This window comes from Phaenicophaeus curvirostris, chromosome 2 (assembly GCF_032191515.1).
Source record: "Phaenicophaeus curvirostris isolate KB17595 chromosome 2, BPBGC_Pcur_1.0, whole genome shotgun sequence".
NCBI lineage: Eukaryota > Metazoa > Chordata > Aves > Cuculiformes > Cuculidae > Phaenicophaeus > Phaenicophaeus curvirostris.
In genome coordinates this window covers 83,018,624-83,040,328 of record NC_091393.1, presented here as the reverse complement: position 1 = coordinate 83,040,328, position 21,705 = coordinate 83,018,624, and the positions used below count along the sequence as shown (strand labels likewise).

Genomic DNA, 21,705 nt, shown 5'->3' with positions numbered 1-21,705 from the left:
CAGCAAGTATAATTCTTTGGAAAGTACATCTTTTTCTTAAAGCCAAAACTGGAATGAAAGTAACACATGTTCTATTCCTCTTCTCCCCCATTCCAACAGGCAAGCGGCATTGATTTCGTGCTTCAGAAAACTGAGTATAAAATACAAGTGATAGTTTCCTCATTCACACATTTGAGGCATTCAGAGACAGAGCAGGGACATGTATAAAGAATGAAATTAAGTCTATAATTTCAACCAGCAAAATGAAAAATAACTAACAGCTTACCTTAAGATCACGATGAACTATGCATTTCTGATGACAGTATTGCACAGCAGATACAATCTGAAAGAGCAAGATGATCAGTGAAACAGTTGATTTCAACCTACCTTTTTCATACAAAATCTAGTAATTTTGGCTCCTGATATGACTCAGTACAGTATAACAAATTAATAAATAAAACTTCAATTTTAGAAAATATTCATTTGCGTTTCTTCTCAAGGTAATAAGAGAAACACCTATTTTAAATGCAGATCAACCAATAGTGACAGCTGTAAATAGGAGTTATTCCAGCCCCAAACCCAACAGATGGGTGTACCACCTCAGATTTTATCCCTCAAAATATTTGCAGCATATCTCTGCAATTCATCCCTAACAATAGTTCATTCAACAATTCCACATATTTTACATATGTATAACAAAAAAAAGTCTGAAATAGCAAGTTAAAAGCAAATTCTTTACATGTTAATTATATACCTTAATTCTGAAAAAGATCCAAGTTTTATTTATCTAATTAAAGCTTTTCACAAAATTATCACCAAAAAAAGTAAGAAAAAGATTAAGGTTACAAGGTTTGTAAAAAGGATATGAAAACCTGTTACAGAATACCCTTCATACAAAACTGTGACATGACCAAAGCAATATATGCCATCATATCAACATCTACATAGAACGTCTGTTAATTCCTAAAATTTTCAGAAAAGGATTAAAACATCAGTGAGTCACAAGAAAAAATGTGGCTCTTAGGAACATCCATGAAAAAAAGAATGTAAAGCAGTCTTACTATTTTTAGACAGTACGTAGGAAGGAGATACTTTTCTCGTCAGGCTTTTTTTCCACTCTAGCTTTAATAAACATTATCACAACAATGAATTTTTGTTAAGTAAAAGAAGTATGCTCACGCTCGTGTCTATCTGAAAACACCATCAATAGAAACAAGAGAAAGACTGAAAGTTAATTTCATACCTGCCTGAATTTTGCACGAGCCTCTTTCTCTTTCATTCTTCCATGTGCAACTAGGTAGTCAAATACTTCTCCTGACCATGACAAGAACAAAATATTAATCCTATTGCCCACATTTCATTTTCTGACCCTCTTGTACAATCAAATCATGCTTGAAAACAATGCTGACACTACCACCCTCAGCCCCCTGCTTCTTGAAGGAAAAGGAAATAGAAGCGGACAGTGAAAATAATCCTTTTTACTGTTTGCACTGGATTTCATTTTTCCGACATGTAATGGTCAAGAAATATAAAAACGGAACCTTTCATAAGAAGGCTTCTTCAATTTTTAAAATAAATTTACTTTAACACTGTGAAACACAAAAAAGTTCACTTTAATGAAAAACATTCACATTGCATATAAGACAAACTGGGAAACAGGCAACTACTTAGGTACCAGATTTGTTTGGCTGATTTCTAGCAGCTTGCCTTAACAGAATCTGGGTTACTTCTGTTTTTTCTACCTCTTGTTTTATTTCTAATAAAGCTGCTCAAATACCTTTCAGATCCTTGTCTTTGCACTGTCTGACAAGCAGCCTTTCCTAGCTGCTCACTAGCCCTATACCGGATTCCGGTCCCACATTCAAACATTCCCATTCAGATGCTAAGCATCTTCTCAAGCCACTACCCCTGATCCTGCTGGTCTCCCTCTCCCATATTCCTTATTCCCATCCCCTCGATCTGCCTCTCCAAGTGCTTTGGCACACATTTTCAAGATACAGTGCTTGCCTAAACATAGCAGATAAATATCGAGTCAAGTTTTTGCCAGAATCAGCACCCGGTTATCTCCCAATATTCCAGCAGGAACTGCAGAACTATAGCTACCCTTAAGCACGAACCTAACAGGTTACTTCCCAGAACACGATGCAAGCAAGAAAGTCTGCCCTGGGAGGTCTGCTAGGACTGCTGTGAAGGCCGGATTGAAATAACCCATTAGCCATAAAATCCTTAAAATGTCTCCAGGCGTGTAAGCAGCATGGCTTTCCATATTTCAGTTTATCCTTTAAACAGAATTAAGAATCTACTTACCCCCACTGGCATATTCCATTACCAAATACAATGTCTTTTCAGTTTCAATAACTTCAAATAATTTTACTGCAAGAAAAATGAATGAAAGATTGCAGCAGGAAGCAAAAGCTCAACACAAACAAAAAATTATACTCACAAAGTAAGTATAATTTATAGCCAGTGATAACACTAAACCATATGAAAACTTTATATCCTTTAGGTTAGCATTCTTTCCTTGGGGAAAAAAACAAAAATTTCTAAATTATGGTTGATAATAAAGCATATTTATTCATTCAGTATTTTCTCAGAAATTTATGCGCAGTGTACAAATGAGTTCATGCTGAAATTAGTGTTTAATTTGACACAGATGTCTAAAATCATACAAACCTTCCCTGTTTCACTAGTAAATTGTTTCCAGGTGGAAGTCTGAGATTCTGATCAACGGAAAACCGATATCAGACACATTAAAGCTGACAGACTTTCCTCAGATTATAATAGTAATCACTCATTTAAAACAGACATCCCCCCATAGCCACCCCTAAGAAAACAAAACCCAGCAGAAGCTAAGAATGCTGGAAAAGCAACAAACAATTCACAGGATGAGAAGGGAGTGCCTAGCGTGTAATAACTTGTACACCTTATCCATACCTTGTATGCAACAAGCCCTCTGGCCGATTCAGGACCATTAACTGTCTCTGGAATAAGACTGTCCAGCCCTCCTCAGCCAGAAGAATTGTCATCACAAAGTAGGGCCCTGAAGCTGTGGGGTAGGTGAAAAAACTAAAGCAGAAAGGGAAAATTATATACTTTTAAATTCTAGTTTTCTGGAAATATCAGTCAGCAGGAGTCTTTCCTAGACTGAATCAATAAGAGTTTTCCTATTTTTACTTAAGAAACTCGTATCTATTGGTCTCAAGAGCGATTTCAATGAAGAGGGGAATTGGGGCCCTCAATAGACTGGAGTGCTCAGCATCTCCAACTCCGTGTTAAGACTTTCCTGCACTGATGAGTTTACCTCCTCAGAATAAAATTTTTTTATCAAGCTGAGTCAATAAAGAGCTGAGACACAAAGTATTTACTGAATGCTCACTGTCCTATTATGTCAATTAAGTTTAGTGAAGAAGAGCTTAGCAGTACAGACAGTAAAAAAATAAACAGTATAATAAAAACAAAAGTTTTCAGAAATGCAGGGCTCCTACCAATATTGGGATGATTCAGTATCTTCATTATTCGTACTTCTCGAAACAACTGTCAAGGAAACAAGACAATTTTCTTAGTGTATTTATCAGGGAAAAGTTACACAAGATAAGCAATTTTAGATGGCAAAGAGGAGCAGCATAAGCCACAGAAAATAGCACTAGCAAAAAATATAGATAAATATAGTGCAGTGAATGCCAGCAAATATAATCTACATCCAATACATTATATAAAAATAACCACTACCAACTACATATCAAAACCAGACCAATTTTTAATCTTTATACAAACAGACACTGATAAGTTTTATAGCCACTTCTGGAGTTTTACACTGACCAAACCCAACAGATTCCTCATACAAATCTTTGTTATCTCTTTGCTCCAATTTCTTTTTGGGTAGCAAACTCAGCTACCTACCTCAAAAACATAAATAACTATGGGTGCAAACACATCACGTAGTACATGATAGAGAAGTCAAAATACACAGATGTTAAAATGGAATTATAATAGATGCCAGCAATCCTGATAGCCTCCCATCTTGATGCTGCAGAGGCAAAGCGAGCAAGCTCCCTTTTCTCACAACTACTAAGTTTTACAGTGGGTCATAAACAGTGATGTCCCCTCTCCCTCTGGCAAGACCCAAAGGTTTATGACTGAAAGTCTGCTTTATGATCCCAAGTCACACAATTTTAAAAACTGGACAAACTTAAAGCCCTAAGTTTATATACTTAAGACAATGTTGGGTTTACTTTTTTTTTTAAGCCAGAAGCAAGACGTCTTTGCTCTAAAGTTTCTAGCATTCATGGGTTTGTTGATTTAAATAAGGGATGAAGTAAGACTAACCCAGGGACTCAAAGGGAATAAGGCAAACGAAAGGAATTAAAAATGACTACATACTTCTGTTACTCTGTACTTGAGGCTGTCAATATTGATAAGCTTGCACTGTTTTACTTAAAGTCAACAGCATATCCACATCATTGAATCTACTGTGCTGCACACTCTTTAGTCCCATATTAAGCTGAAGTAGGATGCCAAAATGAAGGAAGAAATGCTCACTGTCTTCAGTGTAGTGCTTAGACATTTTGAAAACATCTTAGCAGTACAGCCCTCCTTACAGAGAAACCTGGCTCAGTCCAGACGTCCATTGTTGCTGTTTTGTTGGCCTGATATCTCAGAGGACACTTCTCCCTCCATTTTCAAAATCAGTTCCATTTGTTCAAATACTACCATTGTAAAAGGATACAGTGATGCAAGCCAGACACCAAACATCTCCTGCAAGAGTAGCACTTTAGTTTCTATTTTATGATGGCTGAGGCAACAAGCTAAGAGACATAAAAATTCTTTTGCTCAGGCAATGATAATGGGTTTTGGGTTTTTTTACTCCATTTGTGCAACTTAGAACATCTCTAAAATTCCTCATTTATTCTACAAGTTAAAGCTACAGAACAACATCTCTTTGAAATTCAGCTTTTGATCGAGTAATAGCATTGCAGTATTATATTTATATTAAAGTCACAGTGACATTTCAGTATTCAACTAACCACTTGCCTTAGTATACCAGAAGGAAGCAAAGACTTCAAAAGCACTTCTCTGAGAAAATATGAGCAGTATGATGCCGATAGTCTGTGCTCAAAATGGGTACGTAATACTATGCAATAGAATTAACTTCAGCAAATATTCTTGTTTCCTCATAAAAATTATTATTCCCATTGAAAAAACCAAATCATATTAGGCTGTTCTTGTGCATTTTTTATTTTTCTAAGTATTTTAATTTCTTGCACAAGAACAGGTTTCTCAACTAAATCACTATCAATTAGTCAGAAGCTAACATAAGTCAATAGATGGTACAGCTTCAGACAAGCTCCTAAGCAGCTATGTGGAAAACTGCAATTCCTGCCAGAAGACTGGAAAGATATTCCATGACTCAGAAGTATTAAAGCTGGTTTAAAAGTTGCAGGAATGAATGCATGTCTTCATAACCAGAATTAAAACATTAGCCTTTTATGAAATAATTTTGAGTCTATAACAAAAATCATTAAGAAACAGTTTAATATATAACGTGAAGCACATGGTAACTGTGCATTATTCTATTCAATACTCCCACGGGGGTTAGAAGTTTACTAGTTGGTTTAAGATTCAAATTGATTTCACAGTGACACAAAATTTTGTTCCACATAATATGTAATTTTTCTTTCCATAAAGAAAAAGCCTACTAGGAAATGAACATAAAGTCTATTTTCCTAATGACAGAACATTACTGACCTCTACCCTGATGCAGATACTTTGTTACACAGAAGAAACATTAACTTGCTCCAGTTCTGAATAGAAGACATCAAGATCCAAACACAGGCTTTAGGTTTACTCTATACAAATGGTATAGTTTTCTTTTCATCATCTTGTATTACAGATCCTGTTGAATACACGTTTTTCATAAAACCGAAGCATATGTTCTCATACAAAAGCAGGTACACAGTCAGGATAGTCACCATTAGTATATCAAGAAGCAGCAGTCACAACCCTTTGAAAGAAAGTAGCTCTAAGGCAAATTCTAAATTCATTCACAAGGTGAATCTGGGTATTTTCTTGCTTTTTACTGGCTCTGAGGTAGCAGTCTTGTTTGTTTCAAGATTTTGACTCAAAGGCACTTTTAATGTTGGTTGAAATGCATTTGCACGCTTAGAACAAGAACTGGACAAGCTGGAAGAGTCAAAGTTACTTAGGTGATGCTCATCACGCAAACCAAATCAAGAATAAGCTGATGGAAACCGGCTATTTTATTTTACAGACAGGATAGTGTCAGCCTCCTGGTACAAAAGTACCAGAGCAGGGAAACTAAGAAATTAGCAGAGTAAGAACTGTAAAAATAGCTGAAATCTACCTTACAGGTAGATGAAGGATTCCCTGGAAGCGTTCAAGGCCAGACTGGATGGGGCCTTGAGCAGCCTGATCTAGTGGCATGGCAGGAATGGCAGAATTAGATGATCTTTAAGGGCCCTTCCAACTCAAACCATTCTATGATTCTATGAGGTGTTCTACAAGAGTCTGGCATAAGTCTCACAATCGCTAGCCCTTGTTCTCGTGAGGGACTTCAACTTCCCGGACGTTTGCTGGAAAGACAACACAACAGAGCAAAAACAGTCTAAGAGGTTCCTGGAGTGTGTGGAAGGTAACTTCCTGACACAGCTGGTAAGTGAGCCTACCAGGGGAGGTTCCTTGCTTAGCCTGCTGTTTACAAAGAGAGAAGGACCAGAGGCCATCTTGGGCTTAGTGACCATGAAACGACAGAGTCCTTGATTCTTGGTGAAGTAAGGCAGAGGGTCAGCACAACCACCTACAATGGACTTCCCAGAGGGCAGACCGTGGCCTGTTCAGGATGCTGGTTAAGAGAGTCAGTTCTGAAGGGCTAAGAGGTTCAGGAAGACTACACACTTCAAGAAGGAAGTCTTAAAGGTGCAGCAGTAGGCTGTCCCCATGCACCCTAAGACAAACTGGCAGGGAAAATGACTGGCCTAGCTGAACAGAGAGCTATTGCTGGGATTCAGAGTTAAAAAAGGAGAGTTTACCACTTCTGGGTAAGGGCAGGCAACTCAAAAAGAATAGAGAGATCTCGTTAGATGACACAGAGAGAGAATGAGAAAGGCAAAAGCTCAGATAGAACTCAATCTGACCACTGTTGTGAGAGACAAAGAATACTCCTACAACACATGAACAACAAAGAGAGCCAAGGAGAATCTCTATCCTTTATTGGATGTGGGGGTAACATTGCTACCAAGGCTGAGGTACTTTAAATGCCTTCTTCGCCTTAGTATTTAATAGTCACACCAGTTATCCCCAGGATATTCAGCCCCCTAAGCTGGAAGGTGGGGATGGAGAGCAGAATAAACCCCCCATAATCTAGGAGGAAGCAGTTAACCTGCTACACCACCCCGACACTCACAAGTCTATGGAACTGGAGGGGATCCACCCAAGAATACTGAGGGAGATTGTGGAGGAGCTTGCCAAGCCACTCCCCATCATCTATCAGCAGTCCCGGTTAACTGGGGAGGTGCCAGATGACTAAGGCTTGCCATTGTGACATCCATCTATAAGAAGGGCAGGAATGAGGATCTGGAGAACTACAGGCCTGTCAGTCTAACCTCAGTACCACAGAAGATTATGGAGTGGTTCATCTTGAGTGTGCTCACTGGGCTTGTGCCAGACAACCAGGGGATTAGGCCCAGACAGCATGTGTTTAGGAACTGCAGGTCCTGCTTGAACAACATGATCTCCTTCTACAACCAGATGACCCACCTAGTGGATGATGGAAAGCCTGTGGATGTTGTCTACCTAGACTTTAGTAAAACCTTTGACATTCTCCTAGAGAAGCTGGCAGCTCATGACTTAGACAGTCATACTCTTTGCTGGGTAAAAAAAACCAGCTGGATGGCCTGGCCCAGAGAGTTGTGGCGAAGGGAGTTAAATTGAGTTGGTGGCCAGTCACAAGTGGTGCTCCCCAGGGCTCACTCTTGGGACGGGTTCTGTTTAAGAGGACTGAGTGCTTCCTCAGTAAGTTTGCAGATGACACCAAATTGGGTGGGAGCGTTGATCAGCTTTAGGGAAGGAAGGTTCTGCAGAGGAATCTGGACAGGCTGGATCAATGGGATGATGTAAATTATATGAGGTTTAACAAGGCCAAGTGCCAAGTCCTGCACATGGGACTTAACAACCCCATGCAATGTTACAGCCTTGGGGAAGAGTGGCTGGAAAGCTGCCTGGTGGAAAAGGACCTGGGGGTGTTGGTTTCATCCAGCCAGCTGAACATGAGCCAGCAGTGTGCCCAGGTGGCCAAGCAGGCCAACAGCATCCTGCCTCGTATCATAAATAGTGTGGCCAGCAGGAGCAGGGAAGCGATTGTGCCCCTGTACTTGGCACTAGTGAGGCTGCACCTCAAATCCTGCATTCAGGTTTGTGCCCCTCACTAAAAGGACACTGAGGTGCTGGAGCATGTCCAGAGAAGGGCAATAAAGCAGGTGAAGGGTCTGCAGCACAAGTCTTATGAGGAGAGGCTGAAGGAACTGGAGCTATTTAGTCTGTAGAAGAGGAGACTAAGGGGAGACTTCCTCCTTTTCCCTTTGCAGGAGTATGCTGCTTATGTCAATATCTATGTATTGATAAACAGAGATATCTTTAAACAATAGCCACTACACCCCTCAATAACACCTAGGATATCTCTAAATGCAAAGGAAGAGATGTATTAAAGTAACGAGACCATAGTTATTTCCTACAAGCCAAATCTGTTAAATTTATAGAAATCTGGATGGAACAGTGAGATTAGCTCTCCTTTCACAGAATCACAGAATAACCAGGTTGGAAGAGACCCACCGGATCATCGAGTCCAACCGTTCCTATCAAACACTAAACCATATCCCTCAGCACCTCATCCACCCGTGCCTTAAACACCTCCAGGGAAGGTGACTCAAACACCTCCCTGGGCAGCCTCTGCCAGTGCCCAATGACCCTTTCTGTGAAGAATTTTTTCCTCACGTCTAGCCTAAACCTCCCCTGGCGGAGCTTGAGGCCATTCCCTCTTGTCCTGTCCCCTGTCACTTGGAAGAAGAGGCCATCACCCTCCTCTCTACAACCTCCTTTCAGGTAGTTGTAGAGAGCAATGAGGTCACCCCTCAGCCTCCTCTTCTCCAGGCTAAACAACCCCAGCTCTCTCAGCCGCTCCTCATAAGGCCTGTTCTCCAGCCCCTTCACCAGCTTTGTTGCCCTTCTCTGGACTCGTTCCAGAGCCTCAACATCCTTCTTATGGTGAGGGGCCCAGAAATGAACACAGGATTCAAGGAGCGGTCTCACCAGTGCCAAGTACAGAGGGAGGATAACTTCCCTGGACCTGCTGGTCACGCCGTTTCTGATACAAGCCAAGATGCCATTGGCCTTCTTGGCCACCTGGGCACACTGCTGGCTCATATTCAGTCGGTTGTCAACCAACACACCCAGGTCCCTCTCCTCCAGGCAGCTTTCTAGACAGACTTCTCCTAGTCTGTAGCACTGCACAGGGTTGTTGTGCCCCAAGTGCAGGACCCGGCATTTGGCCTTGTTAAACCTCATGCCACTAGACTCTGCCCAGCGGTCCAGCCTGTTCAGATCCCTTTGCAGAGCCTCCCTACCCTCCAGCAGATCAAAACTTCCACCCAGCTTAGTGTCGTCCGCAAACTTGCTAAGGGTGCACTCGATACCTTCATCCAGATCATTGATGAAGACATTGAACAGGGCTGGACCCAGCACCGAGCCCTGGGGAACCCCACTTGTCACTGGCCTCCAGCTGGATTTCACACCATTTACCACCACTCTCTGGGCCCGGCGAGCCAACCAGTTTTCCACCCAGTAGAGTGTGCGCCTGTCCAGGCCAGAGGCTGACAGTTTCTCAAGCAGAATGCTGTGAGAAACTGTGTCAAAGGCTTTGCTGAAGTCCAGGAAGACCACATCCACAGCCTTTCCCTCATCCAGCAGCCGAGTCACTTTGTCATAGAAGGCGATCAGGTTAGTCTGGCAAGACCAGCCTTTTGTGAACCCATGTTGACTGGGCCTGATCACCCGGTTCTCATGCATGTGCTTCATGATAGCACTCAAGATCACCTGTTCCATGCTGCTTTCCCTGGCACTGAGGTCAGACTGACAGGCCTGTAGTTCCCTGGGTCCTCCCTGCGACCCTTCTTGTAGATGGGCACAACATCAGCCAGCCTCCAGTCCAGTGGGACTTCCCCAGTCTTCCGGGACTGTTGGAAGATGATGGAAAGGGGTTTGGCCAGCACATCCGCCAGCTCCTTCAGTACCCTAGGGTGAATCCCATACAGCCCCATAGACTTGTGGGTGTCCAGTTGGGCTAGCAAGGCTCTGACCACCTCCTCTTGGATCACGGGAGCCTCATTATGCTCCTCTAGCTCCTGGGTTAGTACACAGACGGAAAGACCCTCCTTACAATTAAAGACTGAGGCAAAGAAGGCATTAAGTACCTCAGCCTTTTCCTCATCCCCTGTTACTGTTGCTCCTTCTGTGTCCAATAGGGACTGTATAGTCTCCCTAGTCCGCCTTTTATTATTTATATATTTGTAGAAAGATTTTTTGTTATCTTTCACTGACTTGGCCAATCCAATTTCTAGCTGAGCCTTAGCCCTTCTGATTTTTTCCCTACACAATCTCACTTCCCTCCTGTAGTCCACCCAAGAGGCCTGTCCCTTCTTCCAGAGCCCATAAACATTTCTCTTCTTCTTGATATCCCTCAAGATCTCTTTATTCAACCAAGCTGGCTTTCTCCCCTGCCGGCTTTTTTTTCCGGACCACGGGGATGGCTTTCTCCTGAGCTGCTAGGACCACCCTTTTGAAGAGCTCCCAGCCCTCCTGGGCTCCCTTGCCCTTGAGTACTGTCTCCCATGAGACTTTGCCAACCAGCCTTCTGAAGAGATCAAAGTCTGCCCTCTGGAAATTTAATGCTACCGTCTTGCTAACCACTCTCTTCACTTCACCTAGAACAGAAAATTTTATCATCTCATGGTCGCTTAGTCCTAGGCGTCCACCTACCGCCACATCCCCTACAAGGCCTTCTCTGTTCACCAACAGCAGGTCCAGGAGGGCGCCCTCCCTGGTTGGTTCATTCACCAGCTGTGCGAGGAAGTTGTCTCCCACGCACTCCAGGAACCTCCTAGACTGCTTCCTTTCTGCTCTATTGTACTTCCAGCAGATATCAGGAAGATTGAAGTCTCCCACAAGAATGAGAGGCATCGATCTAGAGATTAACCCCAGCTGTTTATAGAAGAGCTCATCAGCTGCTTCTCCTTGGTTGGGTGGTCTGTAACAGACTCCCATCACAAAATCTACCTTCTGGTGGGCTCCTCTGATTTTGACCCACAGGCACTCAACCTCCTGATGGCCACAATCCATCTCAATGGAGTCCAAGTCCTCCCTTACAAAGAGGGCTACCCCGCCTCCTCTCCTACCCTTCCTGTCCCGCCTGAAAAGCTTATACCCCACCATAGCCGTACTCCAGTTATACGAGTCGTCCCACCACGTTTCCGTGATGGCAACGACATCATAGGCCCCTTGCCCTACGACAGCTTCCAGCTCTTCCTTCTTATTTCCCATGCTGCGTGCATTGGTGTAAATGCACTTCAGCTGAGCTGCCGAGCCTTCAGCCCTCCTAGAGGGAACAGGGTTCGTTCCCAACTGCCTGGTAACTGGAGTAGTTAACACCAGAGTGCCTGCATCTCCCTTAGCACCCCAAGGTGTGTTCTCCCCCACTTTCTGTGTGGTTTCCCCACATCCAGGCTCGTTCCTGTCTAGCCTGGGCTCAACCCCCTCCCCCTTCACATCTAGTTTAAAGCTCAATTTATGAGCTTGGCTAGGTTTCTAGCAAGGGCTTTAGCCCCCCTAGGAGACGCATGTGTCCCGCCCTTAGTGAGAAAGCCTGGGGGTGCGTGAGCCACCCCATGATCAAAAAAGCCAAAGCCCCTCTCCTCGCACCAGGCTCGGAGCCAGGTATTAATCGAATTCTTCATCCTGGCTTCCTGCTCCTCTCTATTTAGCATTGGGATGGAGCAGAATACTACTTGTGCCCCAGAGCCCTCCATCATTCTCCCAATTGCCCTGAAGCCATTCTTGATGGCTTTGGCCTTTCTGTTTGTTAGGTCGTCATTACCAGTTTGGACTACTATCAGAGGATAGTAGTCTGTCTCGTGAACCAGGGAAGGAAGTTTTCTAGCTACCTCCTTCCCTGATGCACTCGGTAAGCAGCAGACCTCTCTGTGGAGCGGGTCCGGTCTGCAAATGGGTCCCTCCGTTCCTTTTAGGAGGGAGTCCCCTACAACAATCACCCTCCTCTTCTTCTTGATGGAGGATGCTTTTATCTTTTTCTGAGAATGGTGCAGCCTAGGGAAGGATTCTAGGCTGTGGGAGCCACCATCCTCATCCTCAGGGCCGGATTCCACCTGCAGCACCTGGTACTTGTTCGCCAGGGGGATCTGGGGCTTTGCTGTCTGGGTGAGGGGAGCAGGTTTCCTTCCTCTGGCAGGAACTTGCTGCCACTCCCCATCTCTTGTTCCCCCAACCGTGCAGTTTGCAGGTGGATGATGTTCGGACGCACCAGCTCCAGCAGGCTGCTGAGTTAGTGAGAGGGCCCTGCTCCACTCGTCTATCTCCCTCTCACACTCCCTGATGGTCCTCAGCCTCTTCACCTCCTCTCTTAGCTCCTTCACCATGTGAAGGAGTTCCCCCACTCGAGTGCAGCTTTCACAAGTGGGGCCAGTACCAGAGGCACGAGCCGGTGTGGGAGGGGGGCACTGCCTGCAGCCCAGGGTCTGGGTAGCTGCATGCACCCACTGTGGCTCCGTCTGGGTGGCAGCATCCACCCTGCCTGCTGCAGCACACGGAGCAGCTTTAACCTTCTGCCGGGTGGCCACCATGGTCTTTGGTGTCTTCTGCCTATTCCCTAGGTCCTCTCTGCGCCCTGCCTTCTCGCCCTGCCCGCTCAAACTGCCGCTCAAACTGCCCCGCACCTCTTTGCAACTGCCGCTGAAACTGCCCCACACCTCTTTGCAACTGTTGCTCAAACTGTCCCGCACCTCTTCGCCACGCTCCTCTTCGCCATGCGCCAGGTCGCTATGCTCCCAGGGGCGTAGTTTAAATCTCCCGTGGTAGCTGCCGGGACCGCCCCCTCCCGTCAGGCACCGCGCGGGACTAGCGTGTGGGGGCTGTCAGGACCCCCGCCTGGGTTTTTTTTTTCTGGGATTTTCCCGGCTCTGGGAAGCTCCCACCGCCTCAAAAAGTCCACCCCACCACAGAACTCACCGTCCTGCTGCCAGGTGCTGCCGAAGAAGCAGTGTTAATGGCAGGGCAAGATGTAGGATTATACAACGTTCTATTTCACAGATGAAAATGGCACTTTTAGAATTCATGCACACCTCTAGTTTCTTGAGTAGCAGTGTACTGCTTGATCAGAAGGTGTAAGTGCTTCCCAACTATTCTCCCCCACCCCATCACCTATTTGTAAAGCCATTCTTCATTCTTAAATTGCTACCATCCATAAAAGGTCTTGAACAAGCAACTACTTGTTGCAAACAGGTTGTAGCCTCAAAAGCTTCACTTGTAACAGAGGACAGCCAATACCATACTCAATTTATAGAACTTGTACCTACGGAAAAGGCACAAGGCTTGAAAACGCGACTCCTGCTTTTCCAGATTCATTTTTCAGGGCACAGACTGCAGAAAGCACAAAGATCTTCTGTTACATCATTGCTAAAACTTGTACTTGCTGTCACGTTGAGATTTAAGATTTACTATTTCAACTCACTACAATCAAACTAAAAATCTTCAGTTAAACTAGTCTTTTTCTTGCTTTGAAAGACATGTTTGAGTGCTTCTCTTAGCTTCTAAATCATTACCAAGAAGGGATGTTGCAAGAAAACAGCTTTCAATAGTAAACATACTGAAATTGTTCCAAATCTAGTACTACTACTTCACTTCTGTTCTGCTTTTAGCAACAGAAAGAAACTAAATTTGAGGCTTTAGATAGGTCAAAAGAAGAAAAAGATGACCACTGACCCCTAAAAGAGGAAAAATTGAAATGCCACTTACTTATCAAACCAATTAAGATAAAAGAACCTTCTGCTCCACTAGCAGCTTGCAGAAGAGCTGTTTCAGAAACATCCCTAGCAAAGCCAGTGTAAAACAACACTTTCAATATAGCAGACGTGCAGAAAATAGAACAGCTATTTTGATATAAACTCTAAGTATGATGAAACCCAAATACTTAACATTTGGGAACAAATTACAATCATGACAGTGGAAAAAAGCTAAGTCAGCACAATATGCAACTATTAAGATAGCAAGTTCACAATAAAGCCAGCTCTGTCTTCTAAACAAGTGCTCACTGAGTAAGATGGGAACCACATACTGTGGTGCCCTTTGTTCAACACTTTATCTATTTAAAGAGGTAGAAATGCTGAAGCAAAAGGTATATTATAACTTAATTCCACCACACTGCATGCACGAGGACGCAAAATTAAAAATTCACATGGTCAGCTTATTTCGGTCATATCTCCACATTTAAGTTAAAATAACTGTGCCTGCAACTGTCCATACTATATGACATAAACATTGGAGAGTGGCGAAGTACAAACAACGCTTTCGCTGCTTCCATACCCAAGACTAACTACAGACCCAGCTTGTATGACACTTCAACAACTGAAGTATGTGTTAAAATATTTCAGTTTACAAAACAATGCATAAGAAACTATGACTACTCAATTCTTTTTACTTCAACTAGGTCAATAGAGAATACTAGACTAAAGCAAAGCCTACTTGCACTTGGTATCCTTCATATCAGACTGGAGTGAAATAGGAAAGGCACAGGGTCATTCACAAGACCAAAGATCACTACATATTTGTTTTGTTTAATAACGTGTGTCAAAAATTATTGAAGGCCTAAAATGTTTGCTGATCTGCATACAATCTACCAGCTTTGAAGTTCTAGAACCTGTCCTCTCAACTCTGCTAATTTAGATGGGTTCAAACTCAAGACCGGTATTTTTATTGCAGAAACTTACTACAGTGTTTCTTTACAATAATTTATTAGAAAAGTGTCTGTTCCTATTAAACAGACACTATCACAGATTCCCTTTCTCAATATTAACTCTTGAAGAAAAACTGATTACTTAACAGTCTGATGGTACAATTGTACAGTGCAACCCTGATAATTCTATCGAATTATAAAAATTCCCATTACAGTCACATTATCTAGCACATAAAGAATTGAACACTTATATGAGTTCAATGCAGAAAGAAAAACAAAGATGACTATGAAACATAGAGATTTCATTCAAAATTCTCAGAAAACTGTAGGAAGCTGAAGACTTAAGAGTTCTGAAATAAAGACTTTTTTTTTTCCTCCTGAAAATTACAATCAATATCTTAGAAGGCAAACTTCATATCAACCAGTTATCGCATTTCCTAGTATAAACAGAAGATGCATGTGATAAATGTTTCTAGAAGTTATTGAAGAAGAATGGAATTGTAGTTAAGTCACCAAATCTAACTTCATTTTTTATTTTAAAAACAGTGGGTAGATGAGATGCTTGGGGACAGGATTTAGTGGTGGACAGGTACTGTTGGAGTAGATGATCTAAGATCTTTTCCAACCTAATGATTCTATGATTCTGATATAAACAGCTTCCAAACTGTATCTAAAAGAGCATTTTATCAGCTTCCCACTCCGAGAACAAATAACTGGAATAAAGTCCAATTGTATCAATATTTTGTGTACTCCTTCTGCAGCGTGACAGTGTTTTGAGTAGGCTATAAAAATTTCATTTTAGGAATGATTTTTTTAACCAATCATTTACTATTTTTGTGTGAAATAAAACTTATTTAGCATTAAAGCAATTATCCCAGAATTAAGTTTCTCATGCTTAGTTTACCAAAAAGCTTTAAATTATGTTTTTACCCTCTCATTGCTAAATGAAGAGACAAACTCATCTAGCCCTCCTACTGTAAATACCAAGCTACATAGGAAACAAGTTATGTGAGCAGCACAGGATTTCCCCAATGTGCTCAGTCACATACCGCTTCTGTGGGTCCCCCTTCATTAGCCCAAATATTAGCAAGAGATTTGCTTAATACAGGATCTAGGACTTAAGGACAGCAAAGCTTTTGCATGGATTCTGCACAGCAAGCTGAATTAAAAAAAATAATAAATATCCTGAAGAACCCATACTCGAACAAAGACACTGAAGAAGAGAAATTAAAATAAATAGATCAGAGAATTGAAAGAAATCAAAAGAAATTAAAAGTTCTTTATTACTTCCCATAACCAAAGTTACAGAATAAAATAAACGTAACAGCAGCCAGAAATAAAAGACCAAGCAATAAAGCCTACCCTCTTTCTCTCATTCTACAGCTACATACAGCAGTAGTCTAGTATTTGTAAACAAAAAAGTACCTTGAATTTTTATAATGGGCAACCTCCAGTAGGACAGCACGATTTTAACATGCTTCAGCCAAAACTGGACACATGCATAGTTAAACAGTAAAAATTCCCAAACCAAACAAACTCCCCAGGGTTTTGTTACAACACATATCACAATGGTTATGAAGGACTCCTGAATTTCTATCTACAGGCTTAAACAAACAAGAATGTTCTGATTATGTTCCAGCCATTTTGTCAATTCTACACACAAAAAGTAATTGATAGAAGTCCCTTCAGTTTAACAAATATTTTATTAAAGTTGAGAGAGTATAACAACAAAGGCAAAAAGAAAAAAACATTAAAGCCATAAAAATCTAAGTCTACAAAAACAATCACTACACTGAAGAAAAATCCAAGAAAAAGAAATATTATCCTTTACAGCTTTACATCTTGATTTAGTGTAGAGTCAAACTACCTCTGTACTTAATTCAATACACATTTTATTGTCAGCTAGGAGTAAAGTTGAAGGATGAGGGAAGAGCAAAGCTGCCATGCGTAGACAGGAACCCTACAGAGTAACTGCCCTCAGACAAACTGCGCATGCAGGTTATAGCAAAGACATTAGGATACCTGTCTCCCAAGGTCATACATATATAAGGATGTTTGTTTAGTAAGATAAAAGAACCAAATATTTTTGTCAAGTAAATAAAAGATCACAGTTCAACTGTTTATAGCATTTCAGATGTTATGGTATAGTCTTACCTTTTGCAGACTAGTAGGATTTAGCTGGGTTTTATCTATTATTTTCACAGCAACCTTGGAAAAAAACCAAACATCCATGCATTATTAAATTCAGAAAAATATTTGAACAAAAACACACCACACCTCTGTGAGCAAAAAGCATAGATGTGCCTACATAACATGTATATATGCCTGCTTTTATGCATGTCATCAAGCTAAGTTTCCTCACTTATTAGGATCCTACCAGCAGGAGCTTAAAATTTTGCCACCAGATGGTACCACCAAGGAATCAGTTTTATACTTCTGTCAGCATTTGTTATCCTGTCCATTGCAAAACTGGGGCTTCCAAACACAAGATCTATCTATCAATACATTTCAATATCGAGGATCTATATCTATCTATCAACAGATTATAAATATCAATGATATCTATCTATCAAAAGACTTCTCCTTGGTTCTGGAAATGCCTGGGGATAAACAGACGTCCTCCCAGCCTCAAAATACCCCTCAATAGGCAACAAACTTTATGATCTCTTGACCAAGAGCTTGTATTTTTACAAAAAGGGGTGGGTTCTTAGAGGAAGAAAACTCAGGCTCCCCACGTAACTTTCCCCATATCCTCAAACAGCCTCTTTGCACCTTCCTTTACTACAACAACAAAAAAAAAAGCATTTTCTCTATTCAGAGAGAAAGGTAAAAGACTAGCAGAAATATTTTATAAAGAAAGCCAAGGAGAATATAAAACACAGTCGGACTTTATTTATTTATTTTTCTTAAAGGCTTACCTCTCTTCCAGTAAGTACATGCCTTGCCAGTTTCACTTTGGCAAAATTTCCTTTTCCTATTGTTTTTAGTAAGCGATAATTTCCAATGTGAGGATGCTCTTCATTGGTAGATGTAATGGAGTTCCTGCACCGGGGGATGTTTTGTCTGCTACCTGACTTGATAGGCTGGACATGTGGTTCTGTGTATCCATCCACAGAGGTATGCTGGAAGGCAGACAAAATTTAGGAATTTAGCTACTTGGATTTTAGACAGTTGCAACAGAATAGACTAAAAGCATAAAAAGGCATAGAGGGGAGTCATATATTTGCTTTTAGGGAGTCATATATTTGCTTTTACATGATGGATAACTTTGGATGGCACCCCAAGTAGAATATGTTGTTCTTTGGGCTGAGTTTGATGCATGTTTCAAGAAAAGCCTGTAGAGAAATGTTACCAGCTCCAAAAGTAGAACCAGAGATACCTAGGCAGCAATCAACAAATCGCTAATGACTTTTAAAAATAACTACGCCAAACTACACACTATACCACTAAGTTGCAAATAAATTTGGCTATTCATAACAAAATTTAATATTTAAAAAATACACAGTACAAAAAAATATTTGTACTTTGATGTAATAAGAACCAAGGTTTCCCTCTATTTTATTCTTAGCTTTCCATAATCAAATAAAATAATGAGAAAAATATTTTTTCAAGTAAGCTTTGTTCCCCAAACCTGTTAGCATCTTGTGTGTTACAGAAGCTCTCGTTCAAGTTAACAAACAATCTAAATCTTTATTTAAAAATAATAATCTATTCCTATGGAGAAAATTCCATGATATCTCATAAATATATTTTAAATCTCAAAGAGTCTGAAGAACTAGAAGGATGTTATTTTTAATGCATGCCAACACATCATCCCACATTAAATGTTAGTCACCAAAATCTGCAGTGCTTCTGTACTCTTTAACTTTCAGGTATATAAGGGGCAAGATACAGATGGGGCTTGGAAATGTTGAAAGAGAAATCAAAATAACAGATGATGTCAAAGAGGTGTAAATTGTTTTAAATGCTTTCTAACATTAGTGGCAGATGGGTACAAATGTTTAACAGGTAAAATTTAACCTCTAATCTTCTAAGTTAGAGATTTTAAGGCAGGCAAATACTGTAGGTAGAGACAGTGTCTTCTCAGATCAGTTTTTAGATATTGTAAACAGAACGGTATGCTTATTTCCAGCTCACTCTGCTCCTGCTAAGCCTAAAGCATCAACAAAGTTCAAGACACCTTAATATTTTCCCACTGCTGCTTCAATCAATAAGTGGATGTCTCAATATCGTTGTACAGAGCGCGAAGCATTTTTCTTTACAGATCAAAGGTTTCTAGATCTTTTCTACCTTAAGCTGAAGGCAGAGTCAGAAGACAGCTGAGGTTTCACTGTTTCTCCCAATGCCCAATCTAACATTGGTCTATGCTGATCTCACCTGTCATTCCTTATGCAAGGAATTATTTTCCTATACTAGATGGAATTTAAAGCAGTGCTTCCAAGTTCAGTGTGCATTTAATATAGACTGAAGTCAGTCCCCTCCTGTAAATACCTAGGCTTACAGATAGTCCCACTGAGCCACACGGAGTTATTTCAAGACATAAGCACTCTTAGAATTGGGAAAACTAGCAAACACCTGCAACGCAACCGGAGAAAACAAGGAGTATACAACAAGAATGTTCTTGCCAAAAGTAGCACAACTCTACCCACATAACTTCCAGCATTATTAATTATTCACTATGGCCTGGAGAACAGCCCTAAATACAATTTTCTATTTGTCTCTTAATTTACTTGAGTTTTTCTGCAAAATACTACTTTACCCCCACTCTTAAACCATATTCCAAATTACTGCAGAGCCAAGCAAGCCAGGCATGTTCAGATTCTGCATATCAGACAAATTTATTCAACCATGAAATAACATGCCAGCAACGGTATTTATCCTTTAGAAACAGATAAAATACTTTCTGTGCACTTGGAAAGATAGGATCAGAAGGACAGCTTCAGGCAAAGAGGCTTTGAAACATTCCTTCAGCTTTGAACACTGGTCCTACATGTGACAATCCAGAGCCAAATAAAAGTTTTGCCTAAGAAAACATCCCATAACATCAGTATTGGTATGGTGTTAATAATGACTACCACAGCCATACTTAGAACGCCACATGGAGTTACACCACTATGCTATACAAGCAAGGTTCTGAACGTCTTTGAATCTATTGACGCACAAAATGAGATCTTCACTACTTGAAACACAATGCCTACCAGAAGCACTAGCAATCCTAACATCAACTGCCAACTTCATACACTTGGTAGTATTAGCCTATTTTTGGCAGATACTCGAAGAGATCTTTCACAGAAACAGTTGGATAGGCAAGCAAAACTAATGCCATAGGCAAAGCTACCAACAGTATCACATAAAAACCCCCATTTTTAATACGGATTTAACAGAGAAAGCAGCTATTTAACCATAATGACAACATAATACAGAACCAAATCTGAAGAGGGAAAAAAGATAACAAGGTTTACGGTCACAATGATTCTGGGTTTTGGTCTTTTGGTCTTTTTTGTGACAGAAAAACTTACCTTCTCTGTATAGTTTCTTATATATTACTACTTAGACTGATTATCTTGAAAGTCAACCATTCTCCCCAGCCACACCCAAGGATGACAGAAAACATGCATAAAAAAAGGTCAAGTTCCTTAGTTTCTGAGCCACATGTATATCCACATATATAATTTCTAAATTTGAACAGCACTCAGTGAAATTCAGACTACTCTTCTTAAGTCTTGCAATAGGCCTCTCTTTTGCACATAAACAGCTTGCTATTGTTGAGAAATACAGAGGAATTTAAACTAGAAACTCATCACCTTCTAGAAACCAATATTCAACCAAATGAAACATAACAAGGTTAAGATGATGAAAAACTAAAATCAAGTTAGGTCAAGTAATGGTATCTCAGATTATTTCCAAACACTGCTAATACTGAATTTCACAGAAGCATGCAATATCCAGACTGTACATAAAAATGGGCTACATAGTATCACGATCTTTCTGGTCCATTACAATACTTCCATTCATTATGCATCAGGTAGTATGTGGCTATTTTAAAACTCCATTTCAGAAGAACAATCTCTAAATTCCCATAAATTTTTCAGGCTGCTAGATACAAGTGGTCTGCAAAACCCATTTTCCTTTAAGTTCACTGCCATCTGAAAACAATTCCAGCTAACAATCTGCATTTACTACACAGGATTTTAATTAGAGATTGCAGAATGGTCAGGGTTGGAAGGGACCTCTGGAGATCATCTAGCCTAATCCCCCTGCTAAAGCAGCTTGCAAAAGAAGGCACCCAAGTAAGATTCTGATATTTCTCTGGATACCCTGAGAATCTATCTATCTATATAAAACCTAGTGGAAAACACTGTCTTACTAGCACATCATAAACATGACTCCAAGCATGTTCAGTTTATCTCAGTGCTAAATAAAATGTCTAGAAATCAACACAAAATTAGATGTTTCAAAATTAAAAGCAATTTTAAACAAAACAAAAAACAGAACGCAGCAGTAAGGAAAGTTTAGAGCTGAAATAGTATGTTAGAACAGCCACTTAAGTATTTTGCACATTAATTGAGTATTTAAAAAAAAAAAAAAGAAAATAAAAAGAAAAACCCCATACAAAACTAAGTCTACTGGACAGTGACTGAAGACAGCTCAATTCACACACTACCCCTATCTAGGTTTGGTTTTGACACGCTCCA

At 40.9% G+C, this 21,705-nt stretch overlaps 1 protein-coding gene across 7 annotated transcripts in view; it reads right to left on the bottom strand.

The window, feature by feature from the left end:
* The window catches only part of MARK1 (microtubule affinity regulating kinase 1), a 62,798-nt gene that overhangs the window by 23,650 nt on the left and 17,443 nt on the right, over positions 1 to 21,705 (bottom strand). For 6 of the 7 annotated variants that reach the window (XM_069852731.1, XM_069852735.1, XM_069852732.1 and 3 more), the window contains exons 2-7: positions 17,929 to 18,132; positions 17,165 to 17,218; positions 3,465 to 3,513; positions 2,287 to 2,352; positions 1,223 to 1,293; positions 266 to 322 (exon numbers count right to left, since the gene is read on the bottom strand). In XM_069852731.1, the coding sequence (XP_069708832.1) occupies positions 266 to 322; positions 1,223 to 1,293; positions 2,287 to 2,352; positions 3,465 to 3,513; positions 17,165 to 17,218; positions 17,929 to 18,132 (501 nt within the window). Of the gene's footprint in view, positions 1 to 265; positions 323 to 1,222; positions 1,294 to 2,286; positions 2,353 to 2,913; positions 3,035 to 3,464; positions 3,514 to 17,164; positions 17,219 to 17,928; positions 18,133 to 21,705 lie in introns of those variants that run through there. The other variant, XM_069852737.1, reaches the window with a different exon arrangement.